This window comes from Sturnus vulgaris, chromosome 7 (genome assembly GCF_052056855.1).
Source record: "Sturnus vulgaris isolate bStuVul1 chromosome 7, bStuVul1.hap1, whole genome shotgun sequence".
Taxonomy (NCBI): domain Eukaryota; kingdom Metazoa; phylum Chordata; class Aves; order Passeriformes; family Sturnidae; genus Sturnus; species Sturnus vulgaris.
The window spans coordinates 4,526,786-4,544,464 of NC_142249.1; the positions used below are offsets into that span (position 1 = coordinate 4,526,786).

General features: G+C 55.9%; 1 protein-coding gene, 2 long non-coding RNA genes and 8 other non-coding genes across 12 annotated transcripts; 4 read left to right on the plus strand and 7 right to left on the minus strand.

Moving 5' to 3' along the window:
* Positions 1–296: 296 nt before the first annotated feature.
* Positions 297–2,639, minus strand: LOC106861492 (uncharacterized). 2 transcript variants are annotated; one of them, XR_015804744.1, is made up of 4 exons: positions 2,456–2,639; positions 1,991–2,026; positions 1,495–1,745; positions 297–656 (listed from the first exon to the last, which is right to left on the minus strand). It is a non-coding gene; the product is annotated as an uncharacterized LOC106861492 (long non-coding RNA). The 2 variants fall into 2 exon arrangements; XR_015804743.1 differs by having other exon boundaries at positions 2,451–2,637.
* Positions 2,640–3,488: 849 nt separating this feature from the next.
* FTCD (formimidoyltransferase cyclodeaminase) lies at positions 3,489–9,899 on the minus strand. Its single transcript, XM_014889910.2, has 14 exons — positions 9,718–9,899; positions 8,773–8,956; positions 8,292–8,420; positions 8,091–8,179; positions 7,693–7,872; positions 7,467–7,604; positions 6,518–6,649; positions 5,799–5,860; positions 5,001–5,130; positions 4,729–4,890; positions 4,303–4,346; positions 4,084–4,222; positions 3,731–3,826; positions 3,489–3,637 (listed from the first exon to the last, which is right to left on the minus strand). The coding sequence occupies exons 1-14, from the start codon at positions 9,769–9,771 to the stop codon at positions 3,551–3,553; spliced, it is 1,626 nt and encodes a 541-aa protein (XP_014745396.1). The 5' UTR covers positions 9,772–9,899; the 3' UTR covers positions 3,489–3,550.
* LOC148223105 (uncharacterized) lies at positions 4,996–7,264 on the plus strand. Its single transcript, XR_015804745.1, has 2 exons — positions 4,996–5,261; positions 6,545–7,264. It is a non-coding gene; the product is annotated as an uncharacterized LOC148223105 (long non-coding RNA).
* Positions 9,900–10,173: 274 nt separating the features above from the next.
* On the minus strand, positions 10,174–10,257 carry TRNAS-CGA (transfer RNA serine (anticodon CGA)). Its single transcript has one exon. It is a non-coding gene; the product is annotated as a tRNA-Ser (tRNA).
* Positions 10,258–10,383: 126 nt separating this feature from the next.
* TRNAP-AGG (transfer RNA proline (anticodon AGG)) lies at positions 10,384–10,455 on the plus strand. The gene has a single exon. It is a non-coding gene; the product is annotated as a tRNA-Pro (tRNA).
* A 927-nt stretch (positions 10,456–11,382) lies between these two features.
* TRNAA-UGC (transfer RNA alanine (anticodon UGC)) lies at positions 11,383–11,454 on the plus strand. The gene has a single exon. It is a non-coding gene; the product is annotated as a tRNA-Ala (tRNA).
* A 300-nt stretch (positions 11,455–11,754) lies between these two features.
* Positions 11,755–11,826, minus strand: TRNAP-AGG (transfer RNA proline (anticodon AGG)). The gene has a single exon. It is a non-coding gene; the product is annotated as a tRNA-Pro (tRNA).
* Positions 11,827–13,810: 1,984 nt separating this feature from the next.
* Positions 13,811–13,894, minus strand: TRNAS-CGA (transfer RNA serine (anticodon CGA)). Its single transcript has one exon. It is a non-coding gene; the product is annotated as a tRNA-Ser (tRNA).
* Positions 13,895–14,020: 126 nt separating this feature from the next.
* On the plus strand, positions 14,021–14,092 carry TRNAP-AGG (transfer RNA proline (anticodon AGG)). The gene has a single exon. It is a non-coding gene; the product is annotated as a tRNA-Pro (tRNA).
* Positions 14,093–14,372: 280 nt separating this feature from the next.
* On the minus strand, positions 14,373–14,444 carry TRNAA-CGC (transfer RNA alanine (anticodon CGC)). Its single transcript has one exon. It is a non-coding gene; the product is annotated as a tRNA-Ala (tRNA).
* A 564-nt stretch (positions 14,445–15,008) lies between these two features.
* On the minus strand, positions 15,009–15,080 carry TRNAA-UGC (transfer RNA alanine (anticodon UGC)). The gene has a single exon. It is a non-coding gene; the product is annotated as a tRNA-Ala (tRNA).
* Positions 15,081–17,679: the final 2,599 nt, after the last annotated feature.

Here is a 17,679-nt window from a genome sequence, read left to right on the forward strand (position 1 = left end):
GCTGATTCTCCTGGTTTCAAGCTGGTAAATCCAGATAATCATGGAGTCACAGAATGGTTTGGGTTGTGAGGGAACTGAAAGACCATCTCATTCCATTCCTCCTGCCATGGGCAGTTTGCTCCAAGCACTGCTCTTGAACACTTCCAGCTGTTCGTGCTCCTCATCTGTTCGTGGGAGAATCCCTCTGCCATGGTAAACTCCTTCCTATAAATTATTACCGTGGCATGGAGAATGGCAGCCCCCATAATTACAGCGTCCCCCAGCCATTCCCTCTGCTACACCCGGGAAAGCTCACAAGGCATGTAAGGAGTTTTATGGGATCCATGTTAATAGCCAGCATCGTTGCCCAGGAAAAAACACACAGACAGCAGCAGATTGGAAATCAGCATGTGATGACTTTTAGCAGGCTCTCCCAAAAGATAGAGGGTGGAAATGTTGTCCATTGACTCAGAGATTCCAGGTCAAAGGATTTACAAGCTACACACAAGAAAAATCACTTGGCAGGTGATTTCCAAGGGAAAGGAGGAGGGAGGGGAGCGAAACGCCGAGGGTTCCCAGGAGGAGTTTGGCTTCATGTTTTGCTGATCACCGCGGAGCAGGTGGGACACGCCAGACGTTCAGTCAGAGTCAGAGCTGCTGCTGGAGCCACTAGAGTGCTGGGGAAGAGAAAACAACTTTAGGACAGCAGGAAAACGAGTCTCTGTCACAGCATTCCTGAGAGGGGTTAGTGACCCTGGGGTGGCTGCCCCATATTGTGGGAGGGCTGGAGGCTTTTTATGATTTTTTTTACAAGGCTCTTAAGGACAATAAAGGAAATTCCAGAAAGAAAATTCTCGCTCTTTGCCAGCAAGGACCAATGTCACAGCACATCACTTCCAGAGCTGTTTCCCGGTGAGAGGACCGGCTGGTATGATTTGTTTGGGAAATGCTCCCACCTCCAATGTTGGAAATGGGGCCTTGTTCAGCAGTTCCTCATTCAGACCTCCACAGGATGATGCCTATCCTTGGAATGGTATTTTCTGCAAAATCTACTCCAGAGCACTCTACTCCAGGAAATTACTTCTCCTTTTTTGGGGTTTTTTTTGTGAGGTTTTTTTGTTTTTAAGGGGGAACCAAACAGTTCCTTTGCTGCAAGACACTGAGTAAATGTCCATTATGGAAGCACGACTTGCTTCATTCAGGTGAGCAGGACAAAGTCCTCGGATTTAATACACTGCACTGTGCACCTCATGCATGTCACCACTTTAAATAGCCTCAAGGAATTTCATGGACTGCTTTTCAAATTACTCACTTAATATGACTCATTCTTGCCTATTTATTAATCTAACGAGTTTCCACATCTAAAAAAAGCTACTGAAGATTGGGCAGTATTCTCCAGCCACTACAGGGAAGGAGAGGAGTCCCAGGTGCTCGGGCCAGATGTTGTGATATGGGGAGGGGGTCCAAAAGACCACAGCAGAATTAGGGAAGGGCTCACTGCTGCCCCACTCTTACCTTGCCTTCATGGTGCTTGCAGTCCTTCTTCTTATGGTGCTTCTTATGGTGCTTCTTATGGTGCTCGTGGTGCCCATGGGGATGATGCCCATGGGGATGATGCCCCGGCGGGGGGTGCCCATGGAGGTGATGGCCAGGCGGAGCAGGGCACGGGGGGCAGACTGCCACGCCACCAGGGTAGGGACCTGTGCCAGGACCTGCATATCCAGGAGGGGCGGGAGGGCACACAGCAAGGTGTGGTCGTGGTGCGCCTAGGAAGAAGAGAGGGCTGTTGGTGGCCAGAGACAGGCTCTCCCCAGACAGACAGTGCACGGAGCTGGTGTACCCCGCCACACAAAGGGCCCACCCCGGTCTACCTCTCCCTCCCAAAGGACACCCCCAACCCTTTGGGATGGAGGTAAGCCCCCAGGTGTCTGTGGCCATGGCAGAGAGCTCCCCTCTAAGCCCCGATGGCTGTGTGGTACCCACAGCCTTGCCTGGCCCCATGGCCCCTCACCTTGGTTGGGATCACACATCCTCAGCGGTCTCCAAGCTGAAAGGGAAGGACAGGCACCATCAGTCACCTCCTGCCATGGGACATTGCCCGGCCAGCAGCTGGGTCCTGTCTCCTCTGTCCCACATGTCTGCCCCCAGCACAGAGACCATGCTCGCTTCCCCACGAGTGCCATCCCCCCCAGACTCTGACCGCTGTCCTATCCCTTTGCTGACAGTGCCCACCCCCACAGCGACTGTCCCCCCTCCAAGCACCCCCAAAGCCCAGACGTGTGGTTTCCGTTGCTAATGGACATAAACCCATACTGGCCCAGCCTGGGTGCCAAGCTCAGGTCCCCGTGGGCCACAAGGGACTGGGGACACGTGCCTGGGTGCAGCGCCAGCCATGGGGGCAGCGCACCCTGACCCACGGGCGCCTATGCTGCTGCTGCCGCCCCCGTGCTCTCCCGCTGCCCTGCGCTCACCAAACCTGCGGAGAAGTTCCCAGAAGAGGCAATGCCGGAACCACTCGGGATTCCGTCCTCGACACGGCTCTCCCGGCTGTCGGGCACCCTTAAATAGCGGAGCCCTGCCCCGGTGAGCCGGGGTGAGGCGGGCAGGGGTGACACCGGAGCTCTGTCACCGCGCTGTCACCATGGACACGCGAGAAACGTCAACGCGCCGCTCCCAGACGGCACAAAGGTCCCACGGGAATGATAAACACAGACGATGGAGGGCGGAGACTCCAGCCCCCGGCGCCAAGGGATGGATGGAGTGAGTCAGCTGGCCCCACCGTGAACCCCAACTCGGTGCTCCCCGCTCAGGCACAGTGCCCAGGAACAGGGGGGGTGACCTCGCCACAGACGGGGCCGCGGGACAGCAGGGTGCGGGGGCCAGGCACTGCTCAGGGTGCTGCCTCGGTGTGCGGGTGGAGGACACAGGACCTGCTGTCACACCCGGTCAACAGGGAGAGGAGGCAGGGCTGGACGCCCTGATGTTCAGGTTTTCCTCTTGGAGGATCTACTAGGAAGGTGCAGGGTTTCTCCCATCTCTACACACCCCATCTCCCTGCTAACATCCCTGATGGTGCCTCGTGTTTGACAGTGCTCCCTTCCCAGGCAATTCAACAGGCTGGAATTGTCACACACGTCCTGAAAGACACCTGGCAGAAAGGGACTGTGCCAGGTCCTAACCCAGATCTCGGGTAGGAGCGTGATTCATGGGGGTTTCTGGACACAGGGACTGTGCAGGGTCAGTACGTGCTCATGCAAAGGGATCTCCTTGCAGGCAGTGCCACAGGGATCCTGCCATCCCGCCATCCCTTCTGTTGGGACCATTGTGGTCCCAGGCACTGCCAACCCAGACGTCTACTTCTGCCGCAGAGATGGCAGGATGGAGCCTGGGGTCCAAGTCCCAGACAGCAAAAACCCCCCTTGTCCAGGGAGACGCCAAGGGATAGGATGCTGGATGTGCCTGAGCAGAGCAGCTCTCCAGAGCCGGATACCAGAGAGCCTAGGCAGGGACAAGAGTATTTCCCAGCTGTATTTGCTACTGCAGACCCCCCCAGAGCACTCCCGAGCCCTTCTCAGGCCACCCGCTTGTCCAGCAGTGCCAGCACGACCGCCGAGCCTTGCTTCGCCTCTTCCAGCATCCCGGAGACCTTCTGCGACATCTGTATGGGGACAAGACGCGTCACTTGCCACTCGTCAGGCCAGAATAGCCATCCGCTGGCCGCAAAGGGACACGGCGGCGCGGCTCGGCTCACCACACGCTTGAACTTGTCGTCGGCGATGTCCTTCAGGTTGATGGTGACATTGAAGTAGGCTCCGAACACGGCCGCTTCCAGCATCTTGGCTGCCACCTGGGAAAACTCGGGCTTGCCAGAAGCTGTCCTGGTGAACCAGCTCCACCATAGGGAGCTGAAGCAGGTCAGACCCAGACCCTTCCTCTGCAGGACTCCCACCCCGCACCACCCAGCAGCACGCAGCGCCTTCCAGCCTGTTGGCATTCTCAGGAAGTGGCTGACAAAGAATTACTGCGTGGAAACTCCTGGCCAGTTTGGGAAGCTGGACAGATGCAGCCTGGAGATCGGGGCGAGTGTATGAGCTGGGGCCATACCTGGACATCAGATTTGCAGGCCAGGTTGCAGTGCCGTGCCAGCTCCTTCAGAGCAGGCCAGAGCCCGCTCACCTTCTCTGCCAGGCCATAGGGTACCCCCACGGCCGTCTTCAGCCCCTGCTGCATGGCAGCCGTGCGCCTGGGAGGGGGAACAGCCCGGCCGTGAGTGCTGCTTGGCTGTGTTGCCTCGGTGAGCCAGTGCCCACCAGCCCAGCTCACCTCTCCTGCTCCTCAGGGGTGTTCTTGGGCAGCTTCATGGCTTCCTGCACGCAAAGAAAAGCAGGTTTGCTGCCGTCACCTGGACCATGCCTTATATCGGGGGTCAGGGCCGACCCCATAGCTCCCACACTCTTGCAAACCTCCCTTATGTGATAATGTCCCTTCCCCTGGCCCTGGGTTTAGTATCCCTGGAAGTGTTTGGAAAGCAAGCAGACATGGCACTTTGCCATATGGTTTAGTGGGCATAGGTGTCCTCAGTAGAAGGTTGGACTTGATAATCTTGGAGGTCTTTTCCATTCTTAATGATTTTATGATTCTAAGGTCAGAGCCCTGCTCCTAAGGAATCCAGAGCACAGCAATCCCAGCCCTCCTCTCAGCTGGAAAGCCCCCCTGTTTCCCTGCAAGATGCCTCTGGTGAGACCTCACCATGTAGCTGCTGAAGGCACGGGAATCGGCATCCACCATTGCCACCAGCTCCTCCATGGCCTGATGGAAAGGGGGGATCAGCTTCCTCATGATGGGGTCCAGGTCCTCAAACTGCCGCTTCCCATAGCTCATCAGCCCCACCATGCTGCCCAGCGCTGCTCCCTGCCGGGGTGAATCCTCCAGTAGGACACAGTGCCCACTGCTGCCACCACGCCAGCTCCACTTGGCACAGCCAGCACCCCCAGGGCTCCATCTCGGTGCGGGACACGTACCAGGGCTCCCGCAGCTGCGGACACGGAGCCTCCTCCTGGCGCTGCCGACCTCGCTCCGACTGCTCGCACAAAGGCACCCAGAGGCTTGGCCACCAGCCCTCCATCCACCTCTCCAGCCTCCACCAAGTACCTGCAGCACAGGTGGTTTACAGCACTCCACGTGCACCAGACAGACCCTTCTCACCCAACACCGCCCTCTCCAGCATCGACCCTGTGGATGAGTAGGGACCTGACCCCAAAAAACCCAGCCTAAGGGTCAGGGTAAGGACTGGGAACCCCGTGGGGAACTGGGAACCCCGTGGGGAACATGGGGACTGGGAACACAGGTGGTGTGGGGGTTACTATGCATTAGGCAGGTTGGACCGATGTAAACATCCCTCCCTGCAGCCATGGCCCAGGATGGGAGACAAGAACTTCACCTCATGGGTGGATTTCCCTTCCTCTCCCCCCACAGACTCATGTTTCCCACCAGGTGCTGCAGCATGTGCACCAGAGGCAGTGAAATTTTGCATGGGGATAGGGTAAGGAATTTAAAATTCAAATCTGGCCACGAAACCTGCTCTCACTGCCTGCTGAAGCAACCTGGAGTTCCCCCACTTCCCATTCAGAACCATCAGCATTTGGGAGCAGGGACCACCCTGTTCCTACACAACACCCAGCAGAGATGTCCCAGGCTGTGTAGATGAGCTGGGAGTAGCCACCACTCCCAAAACAAGCTGAGTGCATGATGTAGGCAGCAGGATCCCCCATCCAGGAAGGAATGGGCACCATGACAAGAAGTAGAATGTGGGTCCCTACTCGATGATGCGTTCCCGGGGGTGAAATGGAGACAGGGAGTCCAGGCCCAGACGATTGACCACCTGCAAGGAGCAGCACCGCTTCGTCAGCCCTGTCACCTCTGTCCTGCTGCATCTGCATTCCCCACTGCTAATTAACCATGGGTGAGTCAGCGCTGGGACTGGGTCACCACCCAGGGAGAGGACAGCTGGCACCACCAGCCCATCCCATCCCTGACTTGGGGGTGGTGTGCAGTCACCTCCAAATGACTGGGAACTGTACTGATAAATCATTAGCTTGCTCTTATCTAGCACGTTCCCCACAGGCTAGAAAAGTCCCTCCCTCCTGCAGTGGAACAGCAGAGCCTCTCTCTTCCTTTCCAGCTTACTTTCTGTCCTGGGAGAGCCTCCCATAATGCCACACACTGTCCTTTAGTTTTGGAGACACCTCCTTTCACTCCTGGTCTCCATGCAGGCAAGACAAGCAACTGCTACCCACACTCAATCCTCACGGGTCGTGATTCCTGCTCCCTGTGCATCTGGGCATCCTCAGCACAATAAAGCAACTTGTTCCACTTGCCGTCCCCCCCAAAATCCACCCTGGAGACAAGTGTCACGCCTGGGGCCTGAGGAGTCCCAAATCTCTGCTCAGTGCCACTTTGGGAGGCTGGTGAGGAGCGGGATGTGTCTCTCTCATGATCCCACCCTTAGCAGGGTAGGTAGCAGGAAAAGCCACATTACCAGCCTGATCTTCTGTTCCTCCTCCAGGATGAAGAGTTTTTCCTTCTTGATGTAAAACTCGGCTGCGTCCAGCATAGCCTTCTTGGGAACGAGGCCCACCAGCTGAGACCCCACCACAGGGAGATTCAATTCCTGCAAAGGACATCAGAAATGTGATTTTCCTCAGAGCTCTGCTGCCACTACTACCCCAGCCTGGTGGTCCTCACCCCTTCCCAGGACATGGGAAGTTCACAGAAAAGCTTTCAACAGAGGAGCTGGGGCTCTCAGCAAGTTGCTGAGTTTCTGGGGGTTTTGTGCCATCCAACACTTTGGCTGAGCTAAGTATGAAAGAAGCCAGAGTCTGACCTGAGGGTGGGGAAGAAAACTTGGTGGGAGACTGTGGAGGGAGCAGAAAACATTCATAAAGAAGAAAGTCTCCCTGCATCCTCAGAACAAGCCCCTTGGAAAACCATAGCTTAAAGATAAGAAATGGCTTGTGAAATGATGAATACAAAAAGGAATCCAGTTCCCGCCCTTGGTAGATCCTCGATCTTCAGTATTAGTGGCTCATTCTCTTTTAGTATCCGCAGGCCAGCTTTGAATGTAAAATCCCTCAGGGATTGGTTAGAATGTAGAATTCCCTTGATAATTGGTGCAAACTGTAAAACCCCCAAAAGATATAAAAACCCCTGTAAAACAATAACCGTTGGTATATGCTAGATTGGATGCCTTCATAGAATAAACTATGGATTTGTGGCTTTCTACATATCCTGGTTTATTTACCCCGCTGGTCTAAGAGCTCACCGCGAGCCAAATTTCTATCTGGGCAAGGCTCGGGAACGTGCTCTGTCGCTGAGGGCTGCAGAAGCGGTCTCAGAGATCCCAAAGGGAGCCCAAAAACCCAGCCAGCGACAGGAGACATCCTCTGGGAAGCCCCCTTGGGAACAAACACCCCAGGCCCCCCACCCACCTGCGCATCTCGGCATATCTCTTCATAGACGGTGTGGAGCGATGTGGTCTCAAAGTCCAGCAGGTTCGTCGAAACCTGGGCCATGTTCTCCTCCTCCAAATACCAGCCGATGCCCTGCACCTTCTTCAAGCGCCCGGGCTGCCAACAACTGCCACATTCAGGGCACAGCTCAGGAGGTGAGGGAAAGGCAGGCATGCTCCTGGCATGCCCGTGTTCCCAGGGGTACCTGGTCAGGGCCACGGCCCTGCTCGCGGATGTTGAGGGCGATGCGGTGAGCCAGCTCCTTGGTGCACAGCAGGTTGATGTTGTACGCAATAAGGAAGGTCCGAGCACCAGTCACTGTGGCCCCCCACCGGGGGACAAAAACTGGCGGCCCAAAATCAGGAGCCCACTCTGGTTTTGCAAGCTGGGGAGGAGAGAGGAGAGCGTGTGGGCTGGCAGTGCCCCAGGAGCACATGCCACCCTCCCAAGGAGGACATCTCCCTCTCCAGCTGGAATCTGCCATGATCACCTGTGTCACCAGCTCCTCTTGGTGCAAAGGGACTACACCAGCCCCTAGCATACTCCCTGAAGCCAGGGAAATATGGATCAGATCTGCCCAGCCTGTGCCACCACCAGGCTCACCTTCTCAGGGAGCGCCTCATACTCCCCGGCACGGATGGAGGGCAGGGCTTTCCTGCTCTCGCTCTGTGCCGCTGCTCCATACAGGTAAACTGCAAGACACAGCCGGGGGTGAGCAGCGCCAGGGAGGGGCTGGCACTTTCTCCAGCAGTTGGAATCATGGAGGGCGGGATGGAACATGGAGAGGTTCCCGACTGCACGCACCAGGCACACCCAGCTCTGCTGCCAAGCGCTGCCCGAAGATGCGGGCACAGGTGACACACTCCTCCATGCTGACGTTCCTCACTGGTACAAAGGGGCAGACATCCAAGGCCCCCATCCGAGGGTGCTCACCTGGTGGCAGGGCAGATATAGGAATGGAAGGTGGGAAGAACAAGCAGAGAAGAAGGGAGAACAACCCTTTCCCACACTCTCACAGACTTGACACATTGCTGTGAGAAAATTATAGAATCACAGAATAACCCAAGTTGGAAGGCACCCATCAGGATGATGGATTCAAAACCCTGGCCCTGCACAGGGCAGCCCCAACAATACCACCATGTGCCTGAGAACATTGCAAACACTTCTTAAACTCTGTCAGGCCTGGGTCTGTGACCACAGTCCCTGTTCCAGTGCCACGATTGGTCCCAGCAGCATGGCAGCCACCTTTGTGCCAGGCCAGCCCCTGAGCCTCCCCCACGCTCACCTGAGTGTTGGCTCATGTCAATGAGCTGCCCAGCCACACGGGCTGCACTCAGTGCCCCTTCCACCACAGCCTCAGGGGACCCCACAAAGGTGTAGACGGTGCGGTTGGTGGAGGCGCCAGCATCCACATCCAGCAGCACACATCCTGGGGTCCGGGAGATGGCCTGTGCCACCGCATCGATCACCTGCCAGACAGAGGGTGGGAGCAAGGGGGCTGACATGGCTGGGACTGCACATCAGCCATGACTTTTCAAGAGAGGGGACATCTCAGCTCTCCCCCTTCCCACTGATGATAGGGTTGAGGATGACCTCGTAATCAGGGGGATGCAGCCCTGCACAAGCATCCCACTCCCATCCAGGGGGTTTGGGGCACCCCTGGCCATGGTGAGGGAGAGACATCTGGTTGCTGCTTCATGTCAGAGTGCCACCACAAATTGCTGTTCCTGAGGATACATCTACTTGCCAGCTTTCCAACACATTTGGTTCTGCCAAGCCTCTTCCCTGGAGGAGATGGTGTTTTTACAGCCATGCTGGGTTTGCTAAACTCTCTTGCCACTGGCAGAGCCAAAGTTCAGTTGGAGGCTGTTGCCCAGGACAGACTCCATTAACCTGGACAGTCTTTTGGCACAGCAACTGCAAGCAATATTTCTCTGCAGAGGTATCCCAGACCAACCCCAGACCTGGTGCTACAGGTGCTGCAGGTGCTACAGCAACCTGCAGGCAACGGTGGAGGAGGTCTGAGCCCCCACTTCTCATCGATGTGCCATAAGGGAGCCAAGGCTACCTTTAGGCATTTTTGGTACTAGCCAGGCAGCAAGAGGTGCACGGCACTGCAAAGGAGGCATGGCAGAGTCTAGCAGTGGGTACTGCCCTGCAGGGGGAAACCTGGCTGTCAGCACCTCAGTGTCACCCACCCCTCCCTCAGCCCTTCCATGTACTCCCTCACCTCTTTGTTATTCCCCTCTGAGAAGTTGGGGACACATTCCACCAGCTTGGCCATGGTCCCAGGGTCTGCTGCACCCCTCAGTCCCCGGCTCGGGTCTTCACACCGTGGGGGTTTCCTGCCCTTTCCTCTCAGCAGCCGACCCGTTGCCTCTTTCCCAAGCCGAAGTTTGTCATTAACTAAATCGATCTGTGGCCAGAGGACAGAAAGGGGCTTGGATAAACACCATGGTACTGGCCCTGCTGTGCTTGGAACAGCTCCAGGCACAAGGGCTCTGTGGGGCCAGATGGCAAAACGCACCAGCACCAATTAAGGGATGAAGGAAAAAAATCTGCTGCAATCAGCAAGATGCTGTGGTTACCACACGGGACAGCCAAGTCACTCCTATATGACCACTATTGCCAGTGGAGGGGACAGCTCCTTGCAGGACCTCCCCTATGGATACTGGGTGAAATTCGTCGCTGTGAGCAGGATTCGAACCTGCGCAGGGAAAACCCCTATTGGATTTCGAGTCCAACGCCTTCACCCCTCGGCCATCACAGCCCCGAGCCCCGCGGCAGGGGGGACACTCTGGCCCCGGGCTGGACCGCGCCGCGTTTTGCCGAGAAGCGGGGAAGTGTCCGGGATGTCCCGGGCCAGAGCGGGGGTGCGGGAGGTTTTACGCACCCCGGCTCGTTGGTCTAGGGGTATGATTCTCGCTTAGGGTGCGAGAGGTCCCGGGTTCAAATCCCGGACGAGCCCTTCTTTTACCACATCCACTGCTCGCTAAGCCCACAGCTCGGCACACTGCAAGCGTGTCCTCACATTCCCACTCGTCACCTCCGTCCCGGCCGCTACTGCAGCCGGCCCACACTCACTTGGCACACCTACACTCGGCCCTTGCATGGCCTCTGCGCCTGCAAAATCACCTCCCTCCTCTGCCTCACAGTTATTCCCTGTAGGAAACGCTGCTTTGGGAGGATCGGGATAAACTCAGGCGCTCTCTTTATTCTGGTCTTAAAGTTCGCAGTTTATTTCGTAGGGCGTGGGTATATATAAGGCCCTGCTAGGAACTGCAGCCACAGCTCAGAGCAGGGCAGAGAGAGGGATAGAGCGAGAGTAAAAGAAGAGAGCTTAAGAAAGTAAGAACGAAGAGAGTAACAGCATAAGAGAGAGATTTTCCCGTTTACAATACATTAAATCTTCTATGTTGAATATTCTAATTTCCACTAATCAATTTAATACAAGATACAAATTCTCTAACATTTGCATGCAACTTATAGGAATCACCATATTACCATGTTATACTGCTTTTCTTATCTCTAAGTTTTATCTGGGACCCTTCCTGCCATGCCTAGGGAGGATGTCTGTTTGCTTCTTGGCATTTTCAGCATCTAACATAATCTAAACAAAGGGGCCTTCAGGCATTCAGTTGCTTTTAGCCACACAGTCGAAAATTGCTACCATTTCCATTTCGCTTATATTTTCCATATTCTCAAAGTCTTTTTTCCTAATTCATCCTTCCAACAATTCCCCCTCTTCCAACCCCCTCACCAGCCCACTCACGCCTCAGGGACCCCCAGTGCCTGTAAAGCCCTGAAGCCCCTTTCCCCAGCTTCAGCGGCCCGGGAAAGCAGCAGACACAGCCATTTTCCCGGAAAAAGAACGCCAGGGTAGAGGCTGTGGCAGGGGGATGTAGCTCAGCGGGAGAGCGCTTGCTTTGCATGCAAGAGGCCCTGGGATCGACCCCCAGCATCTCCATGTCCTTTTGCCTCTCCAGACTCCTCCCTGCTGGATGCAGGGCAGCCAGACACCCGCACATCCCCCCACAAAAAAATCCCTAGGGCTGCCTGTGGCCACGTCTGACCTGCCATTGCCTCCTGGTAGCCCAAGGCAGACAGCAAGGAAATGCCCGTGGAGATTGCCCTCCCTACCCAGCTGCTGTGGAACGTGGAGGCTCCCGGTGTCCCTTCCCCACGGGGTTCATGGTGTCTCTTGGGGTGACCACGGGTGCTTGGGGCACCAGCTGGGTGGCAGCGGGGCGCTGGGTGCCCAAAAGAAGGGCTCGTCCGGGATTTGAACCCGGGACCTCTCGCACCCTAAGCGAGAATCATACCCCTAGACCAACGAGCCGCGGTGCGCAGCTTCTCCAGCCCCCCCCTCCCCCGGCGCCCTCTGGCCCGGCACACCCCGGACACTTCCCCAGTGCCCGGCAAACGCCGCTCCATGCACACGCTGCTGCAAGGGGCCCTGCCTGCACACGGACACAATGCGTACAACCCTTTACAACCCTTCCACACCTCACACACGCCACCAACTCACACTTCCCACACTGCTCACTCTACTCCCCCCTTACCTCTACCTCCCCTCCACTGCAGGACCCCATGGACAAACAGCAAAGGGCCCCCATGCACGGACAGCCCCTGGCACACAGACACAGCCATTTGCTGCTACTGAGGACAAACACTGCTCACAGGGGATCACCTTTGCAGGATGCTCCATGGAGAAAATGGCAGAAAAAGTACTGCACATTGCAACTGCTGCAAATGGCTGGTGAGGGGCTTTGGGGGAAAAAAGAGGTGCTAGGGTGGGTGTGGACACACAAATTTAGAGAGCTAGGGAATTACACTTTGGAAATTCTTTTCAGGCCTGGATTTCTCCTGACTCTCAGGTCCACTCTTAGGCTGACAAGCTGACTGGAGGAAGTCTCCCAGGGTGATAACTTGGTGAAAAACAAAGTGGAATTCATAATAAATATTAACACCTGGTGTCTTTCCTGTGGGATACATCCTGAGGTACTGTCCCAAGGATGTTTTTCCCAATTGTCCAATGAACTACTGCCCTGTCCTAGCTACACGTAACACACTTTAAATACGGGCTGTCCATACAATAAAGTTGGCCTTTTTTCCCCAAAGAAGTAGGTATGTGTTGCTATCCTTTCTCTCTCTTTTCAGCGCAGTAACCACAGGGTGGGAGGTGCTGGACCTGGCCTCTCATGGCCACAGCAAGAGGCACCTCCCTGCTCCCAGTGATGCCTTGGGTTTTAGCTTTTATATTTTTCAGATTCTCTCCTGCTTAATGTGTAACTCTGAAACTTTATATTAGGTGTTAGTAAGTTCTCTTCACAGGGTATGAGAGGTTGGTTCTCTCACAAGTTCTCTCACCAGAATATTGGAGGCTGCACAGAACCCCAGCTGCCTCATTGGGCAGCTCCAGGTGATCCCACAAGGGCCCCACATGGCTCCTTGTACACTATGGTTTCCTCACTGTCTCAGCTGCAGGTTTCCCCTGACAAACTCTCTGATGTCTGGGCCCTTAAGGCAATTTAAAATCACAGCACAGGAACACAGGAGCAACTCAAGGTGGTTAGTCTGGGAAGGGACCCTAAACCATGGTATCCCCACCCCAGCCTGGGCATCCCAGGACCACCTCCCTGCCCTTGCACAGGGGATGGAGCTCAGTGGGAGAGCACTTGCTTTGCATGCAAGAGGCCCTGGAGTCCACCCCCAGCATCTCCATGTCCTTTTGTCTCCCTGGACCCCTCTCTGCTGCAGGCAGGGCTGCCAGAGCTCCCTAGGAAAGGCCTGGCGCTGCCTCCTGGCACCTCAAGCCTATGTAAAAATGCCCAAGGCTCTTTCTCTCCCCCGCCCGGAGACTGCAGGGCACTGGAACGCTTTTTTTCCTTCCCTACGAGTCTCGGGATGCCTCTAGGGGTGAACATGGGAGCTGGGAGGAGCAGTTGAGAAGGAGGGCTGATGGTGCACAAAACCTCTTGTGGGAGCTGGACCAACAAGGCAGGGTGCACTGCTCTCCCAGGGATGTGGGACAGGGTGATTAGGGAGCATCCACTCAGCAAGACAGGAAACTGTTCTATCTCCCCATGCCACTCCCCTCTGTATCTTTTTCCTCTCCCGAGTCTGCAAAACCTGGAGAATCCCGGGTGTGCCTCAGCCCCGGGGGCATCACAGTCCCTGCCTAGGGCACTGAGCTGCTCGCGAGGAAGGAGCGGGGCTGCCCTGGGCTCCAATGACCTTCTCATGTCAGCTTCTCTCGGGAACCCCAGGGAGGGCACCCCCACACTCCCCGCGTGGGTATCTGAGCGATGGGTAAAATCCGTCGCTGCGAGCAGGATTCGAACCTGCGCAGGGAAAACCCCTATTGGATTTCGAGTCCAACGCCTTCACCCCTCGGCCATCACAGCCCCGAGCCCCGCGGCGGGGGGGACACCCTGGCCCCGGGCTGGACCGCGCCGCGTTTTGCCGAGAAGCGGGGAAGTGTCCGGGATGTCCCGGGCCAGAGCGGGGGTGCGGGAGATTTTACGTACCCCGGCTCGTTGGTCTAGGGGTATGATTCTCGCTTAGGGTGCGAGAGGTCCCGGGTTCAAATCCCGGACGAGCCCTTCTTTTTGGGCACTCATCGCTGGATTCTGCGACGCTGCCTTACACAGGGGACACTGCGGGCCCGACACGGCCCTGCCATGGTACTGACTGGTCCCCTCCTGAGCGGAGAAGGGACTGTCGGGCCAGTGGGGACGGCAGAGAGTGGGGTCTGTGCTGCCATTTCGGCCGCACAGCCACGGTGCAGGGAATCTCCTTTAGGAAAACTTCATGTAAAAGGAGTTTATCATCGCCGCCTCGTGGAGAAAGTGGGAAAAATAAAAAAAAAAATCACAAAACAACTGGAGATGCTGGGGATTGAACCCAAGACCTCTTACATGCGAAGCAAGCGCTCTCCCACTGAGCTACATCCCCTGCCGTAGGGAGTAGTGGGAGGGCAGATTCTCCTGGCAATGCAGCCGTCGCATTTCTGTGTCCAAAGTGATGTTAGCGGAATGAGAGGCGGTACAGCCTCTCATCACGGGATGCTATTTGCAGGTAGCTAGGGGATGCAAGAGCTGATCATCCCGCACCTGGTCAGCAGAGAGCAGCAGGGGTGCAGTCCCCGAAGGAGGAGTTGTCCTAACAATGGGTTGTCTCCATAGCCGGGGCTTTATCCAAAAAACGGGTCGCTCCCAAGAAGGAGGAGCTGTATCCAAAGGAGGGTTTATCCAGGAGCTGAACTCATGATCTCTTGCATCCAAAAGTGCAAGACACCTATCCCTACATCAGCGTCTGGAGTGCTGCACCCCTTTTGCCTCCCCAGCCCTACAGTTTGGATTTTGGGGTATAGCGGAGGCTGTGCTTTTCCCCAGCACACCCACAGCCTTGAGGAGAAATTTCCAGGCCAGCCATGCCAGGAGGCAACCCCAGGGCCTTTTGAGGGTACTCTGGCAGCCCTGCATCCAGCAGGGAGGAGTCTGGAGAGGCAAAAGGACATGGAGATGCTGGGGGTTGATCCCAGGGCCTCTTGCATGCAAAGCAAGCGCTCTCCCACTGAGCTACATCCCCTGCTCTGACAGCACTTTGCTGCTGACCCTTGAGGCTCCATACTGCCTGCAGGAATTTGCCAAGCCAGGATATGGGACCAGCCCTGTTCCAATCCCTGTCACAGCCTCACATATCCCAGTGTGGCTTTGGGACAAGGGACAGGAGCTGTGAGTGCTGAGTAACCAGCAAATTCCCCCACCTGCTCGTTTTTCCCAACTCCCATGGGAATCAGAAGGGTGCTGGTGCTCCTATGGGTGCCATGGGGGCGCAGCTCCAGGGCAAGACATGGGGGATTTTTCAGGACACACAGCTCCTGAGGGTTGGGCTGCCTGTAGCTGTGCTGAGGTGGGAAGATGAACTGCTGCAGGAGTCCCACCTGCTGGGGACCTCCCTTCACACAAGGAGAACAGTGCAGCAAGATGATTAACAATCTTCCAATGCAGATTGTAACACATGGCTGTATCAGAGCAGAGATACCCCCCATGCAAACCCCTTGAGCAGACCGAAGGGAATTGGGAGGATGGTTCAGCTACACCTTTCATATCACAGAGTGGTGGAGGGGATCAGGCAAGGGAAACTGCACCCCACGATTTCCAGGTCTTGTAACCCTCCACAGACACCCAGCGCCTTCAAGCCCATGTAACCAGTGCTGAGAGGAGCTACCCCACATAGCAGTAACTACATCACCCTTCTCCTCTTTGGGAGGTATGCAGACACTTCTCAGCAAACGTGAATTAGGAGCCCTGGAATGTTTAATCAAAGAATTATTGAGTTTAAAACTTAGATTCCTTCCCAGGACCCTACAAACCATTGGGATCTGGGCTCCGCTTTTATTGCGCTCATTCCAGACTCTCCCTGAGGGCTGCCCTCCACAGCAAGAGCTCAGAGCAGAGGAGGGTGTAGGACAGCCAGGAGCAATGTCTGCTGGTGATGTGGGCTCAGGGTGACACAGGGCTGGTGGAGCTAACAGGGATGTGGGATCTAAGTCTTATGAGCCCCATTCCCACAGGGAGCACCAGGAGGGCTAGACCAGCATGCCAGTGCCTTTTAATTTGCCTGCTTCTTCCCCTGTGACTCACACATGTGGGCAGCCTGTTATTTTCCTATTTCATGGGATCTCCAGCCCCGGGGAAGAAGCGGAGCCCTTGGAAGAGCCACTGCCTGTCTGGCTCGCCAGGTGTGGCAAGGAGGGCACCCTGAGCCCCTCCCCTGTGCTTGATCCATGGGTGTCTGGGGTGGGATATCCTCAGTGGTGCCCTCTCCTCCCTCTTCTCCTGGCTATGCAGCCACTTTCCCCTTTCTCAATCTGGGAGGTTGTTCCAGGCTCCATCCAGCCTGGCCTTGGACACATCCAGGGACTAGCCACATAAGTCCCATCACTCTACCTGCCATGCCTGCAGGCTCCCAGCTCCAGGGCCTCTGTCTCTCACCTGGATGGCTCCAGGTGTTTTCCAAAGTGCTCTGGCCAGCAGTCCTTGCCCCAGTGAGGAGGATGAGGGATGCTCCCTGTTGATGCAGCTCACTCTCCCGGCATTGTCCTCAGCCAAGTGCCCCAGTGCCAGTCTGGGATACACCTTTTGCAACAAAGGAAAGGCACAGGTGGTGGGCCTGTCTCTTCATCCTTTCCCACTGCTGTGACACACCACAACTTTTGTCTTCTCACGTGGATGTGCAGAGAAGCTGCAGATTGAGGTGCTGTGTTGACCCACCAATGATCCAGCCACCACCAATCCTTCCAGCCCTATCACCAGCACCATGCTGCCTGGGGCTTCTAGAGTATCATAGAATATCCTGAATTGGAAGGCACCCATAAGGATCATCAAAGTCCAACTCCTCGCTCTGAACAAGACACCCCAACAATCCCACCCTGTGCCTGAGAGTGTTGTCCAAGCACTCCTGGAGCTCTGACAGCCTTGGGGCTGTGCCCATTCCCTGGAGAGCCTGGTCAGTGCCCTAGCACCCTCTGGGGAAATAACCTTTTCCTAATCCAGCCTAACTCTTCCCAGACAAAGTCTCCATTATGAATGGTCCCAGCATTGTTCACAGCAATCTCCCCTTTTCCACCACAGGTCTCTGTGCTTGTTCTTCCTCAAATCGTGACTTCCCCTCTCCTTCCCACCTCATCCACCCCTAGGGTGGGAAGGCACCCATGCTTCAGGAGCCTGAGGATATTGAGTGATCACAGAAGAAGGTTTCCTCCAAGGTCATGAAGCAGCTGAGAGAAGATGGAAGTTAGCAGGAGACATGAACCTCAACAGGTATGGGCCAGAGGGTGGCACCTGTGCCATACTCCAGACTCTTCTCAAAAATACTTCTGCTGCTTTTGAATGCTATAGGTGGGCAATGCTGGGGCCAAATCCCAGGACCCAGCTATTTCCTTCCATGTGCTTCCAGTTGTTGAGCAATATTTTTCATCCCTGTCTTGTTATGAGTAGTTTCTCACTGGAGACTTTGGCTGCATTGCCTCTACAGAAACCTGTATTTAGGGCCTGATCAGCAGGTCTGGGGGGTCCTGCCTGGGGGAAGGGCTGGCCTGGGGGAGAAATGTGGTGAAATCAGGACTGCTCTTGAGCTGGGAGCCAAGGAGGCACGGATCCCAGCTGGAGTCAAGGCTCCCATG

Coding starts and splice junctions, on each gene's coding strand:
- FTCD (XM_014889910.2), bottom strand. CDS start 9,771: ATGGCCAAGCTGGTGGAATGTGTCCCCAACTTCTCAGAGGGGAATAAC. Junction 8,957..9,717: donor CAGAGGGGAATAACAAAGAG/GTGAGGGAGTAC, acceptor TCTGTCTGGCAG/GTGATCGATGCGGTGGCACA. Junction 3,827..4,083: donor CCTGCAAATCTGATGTCCAG/GTATGGCCCCAG, acceptor GAGTTTTCCCAG/GTGGCAGCCAAGATGCTGGA.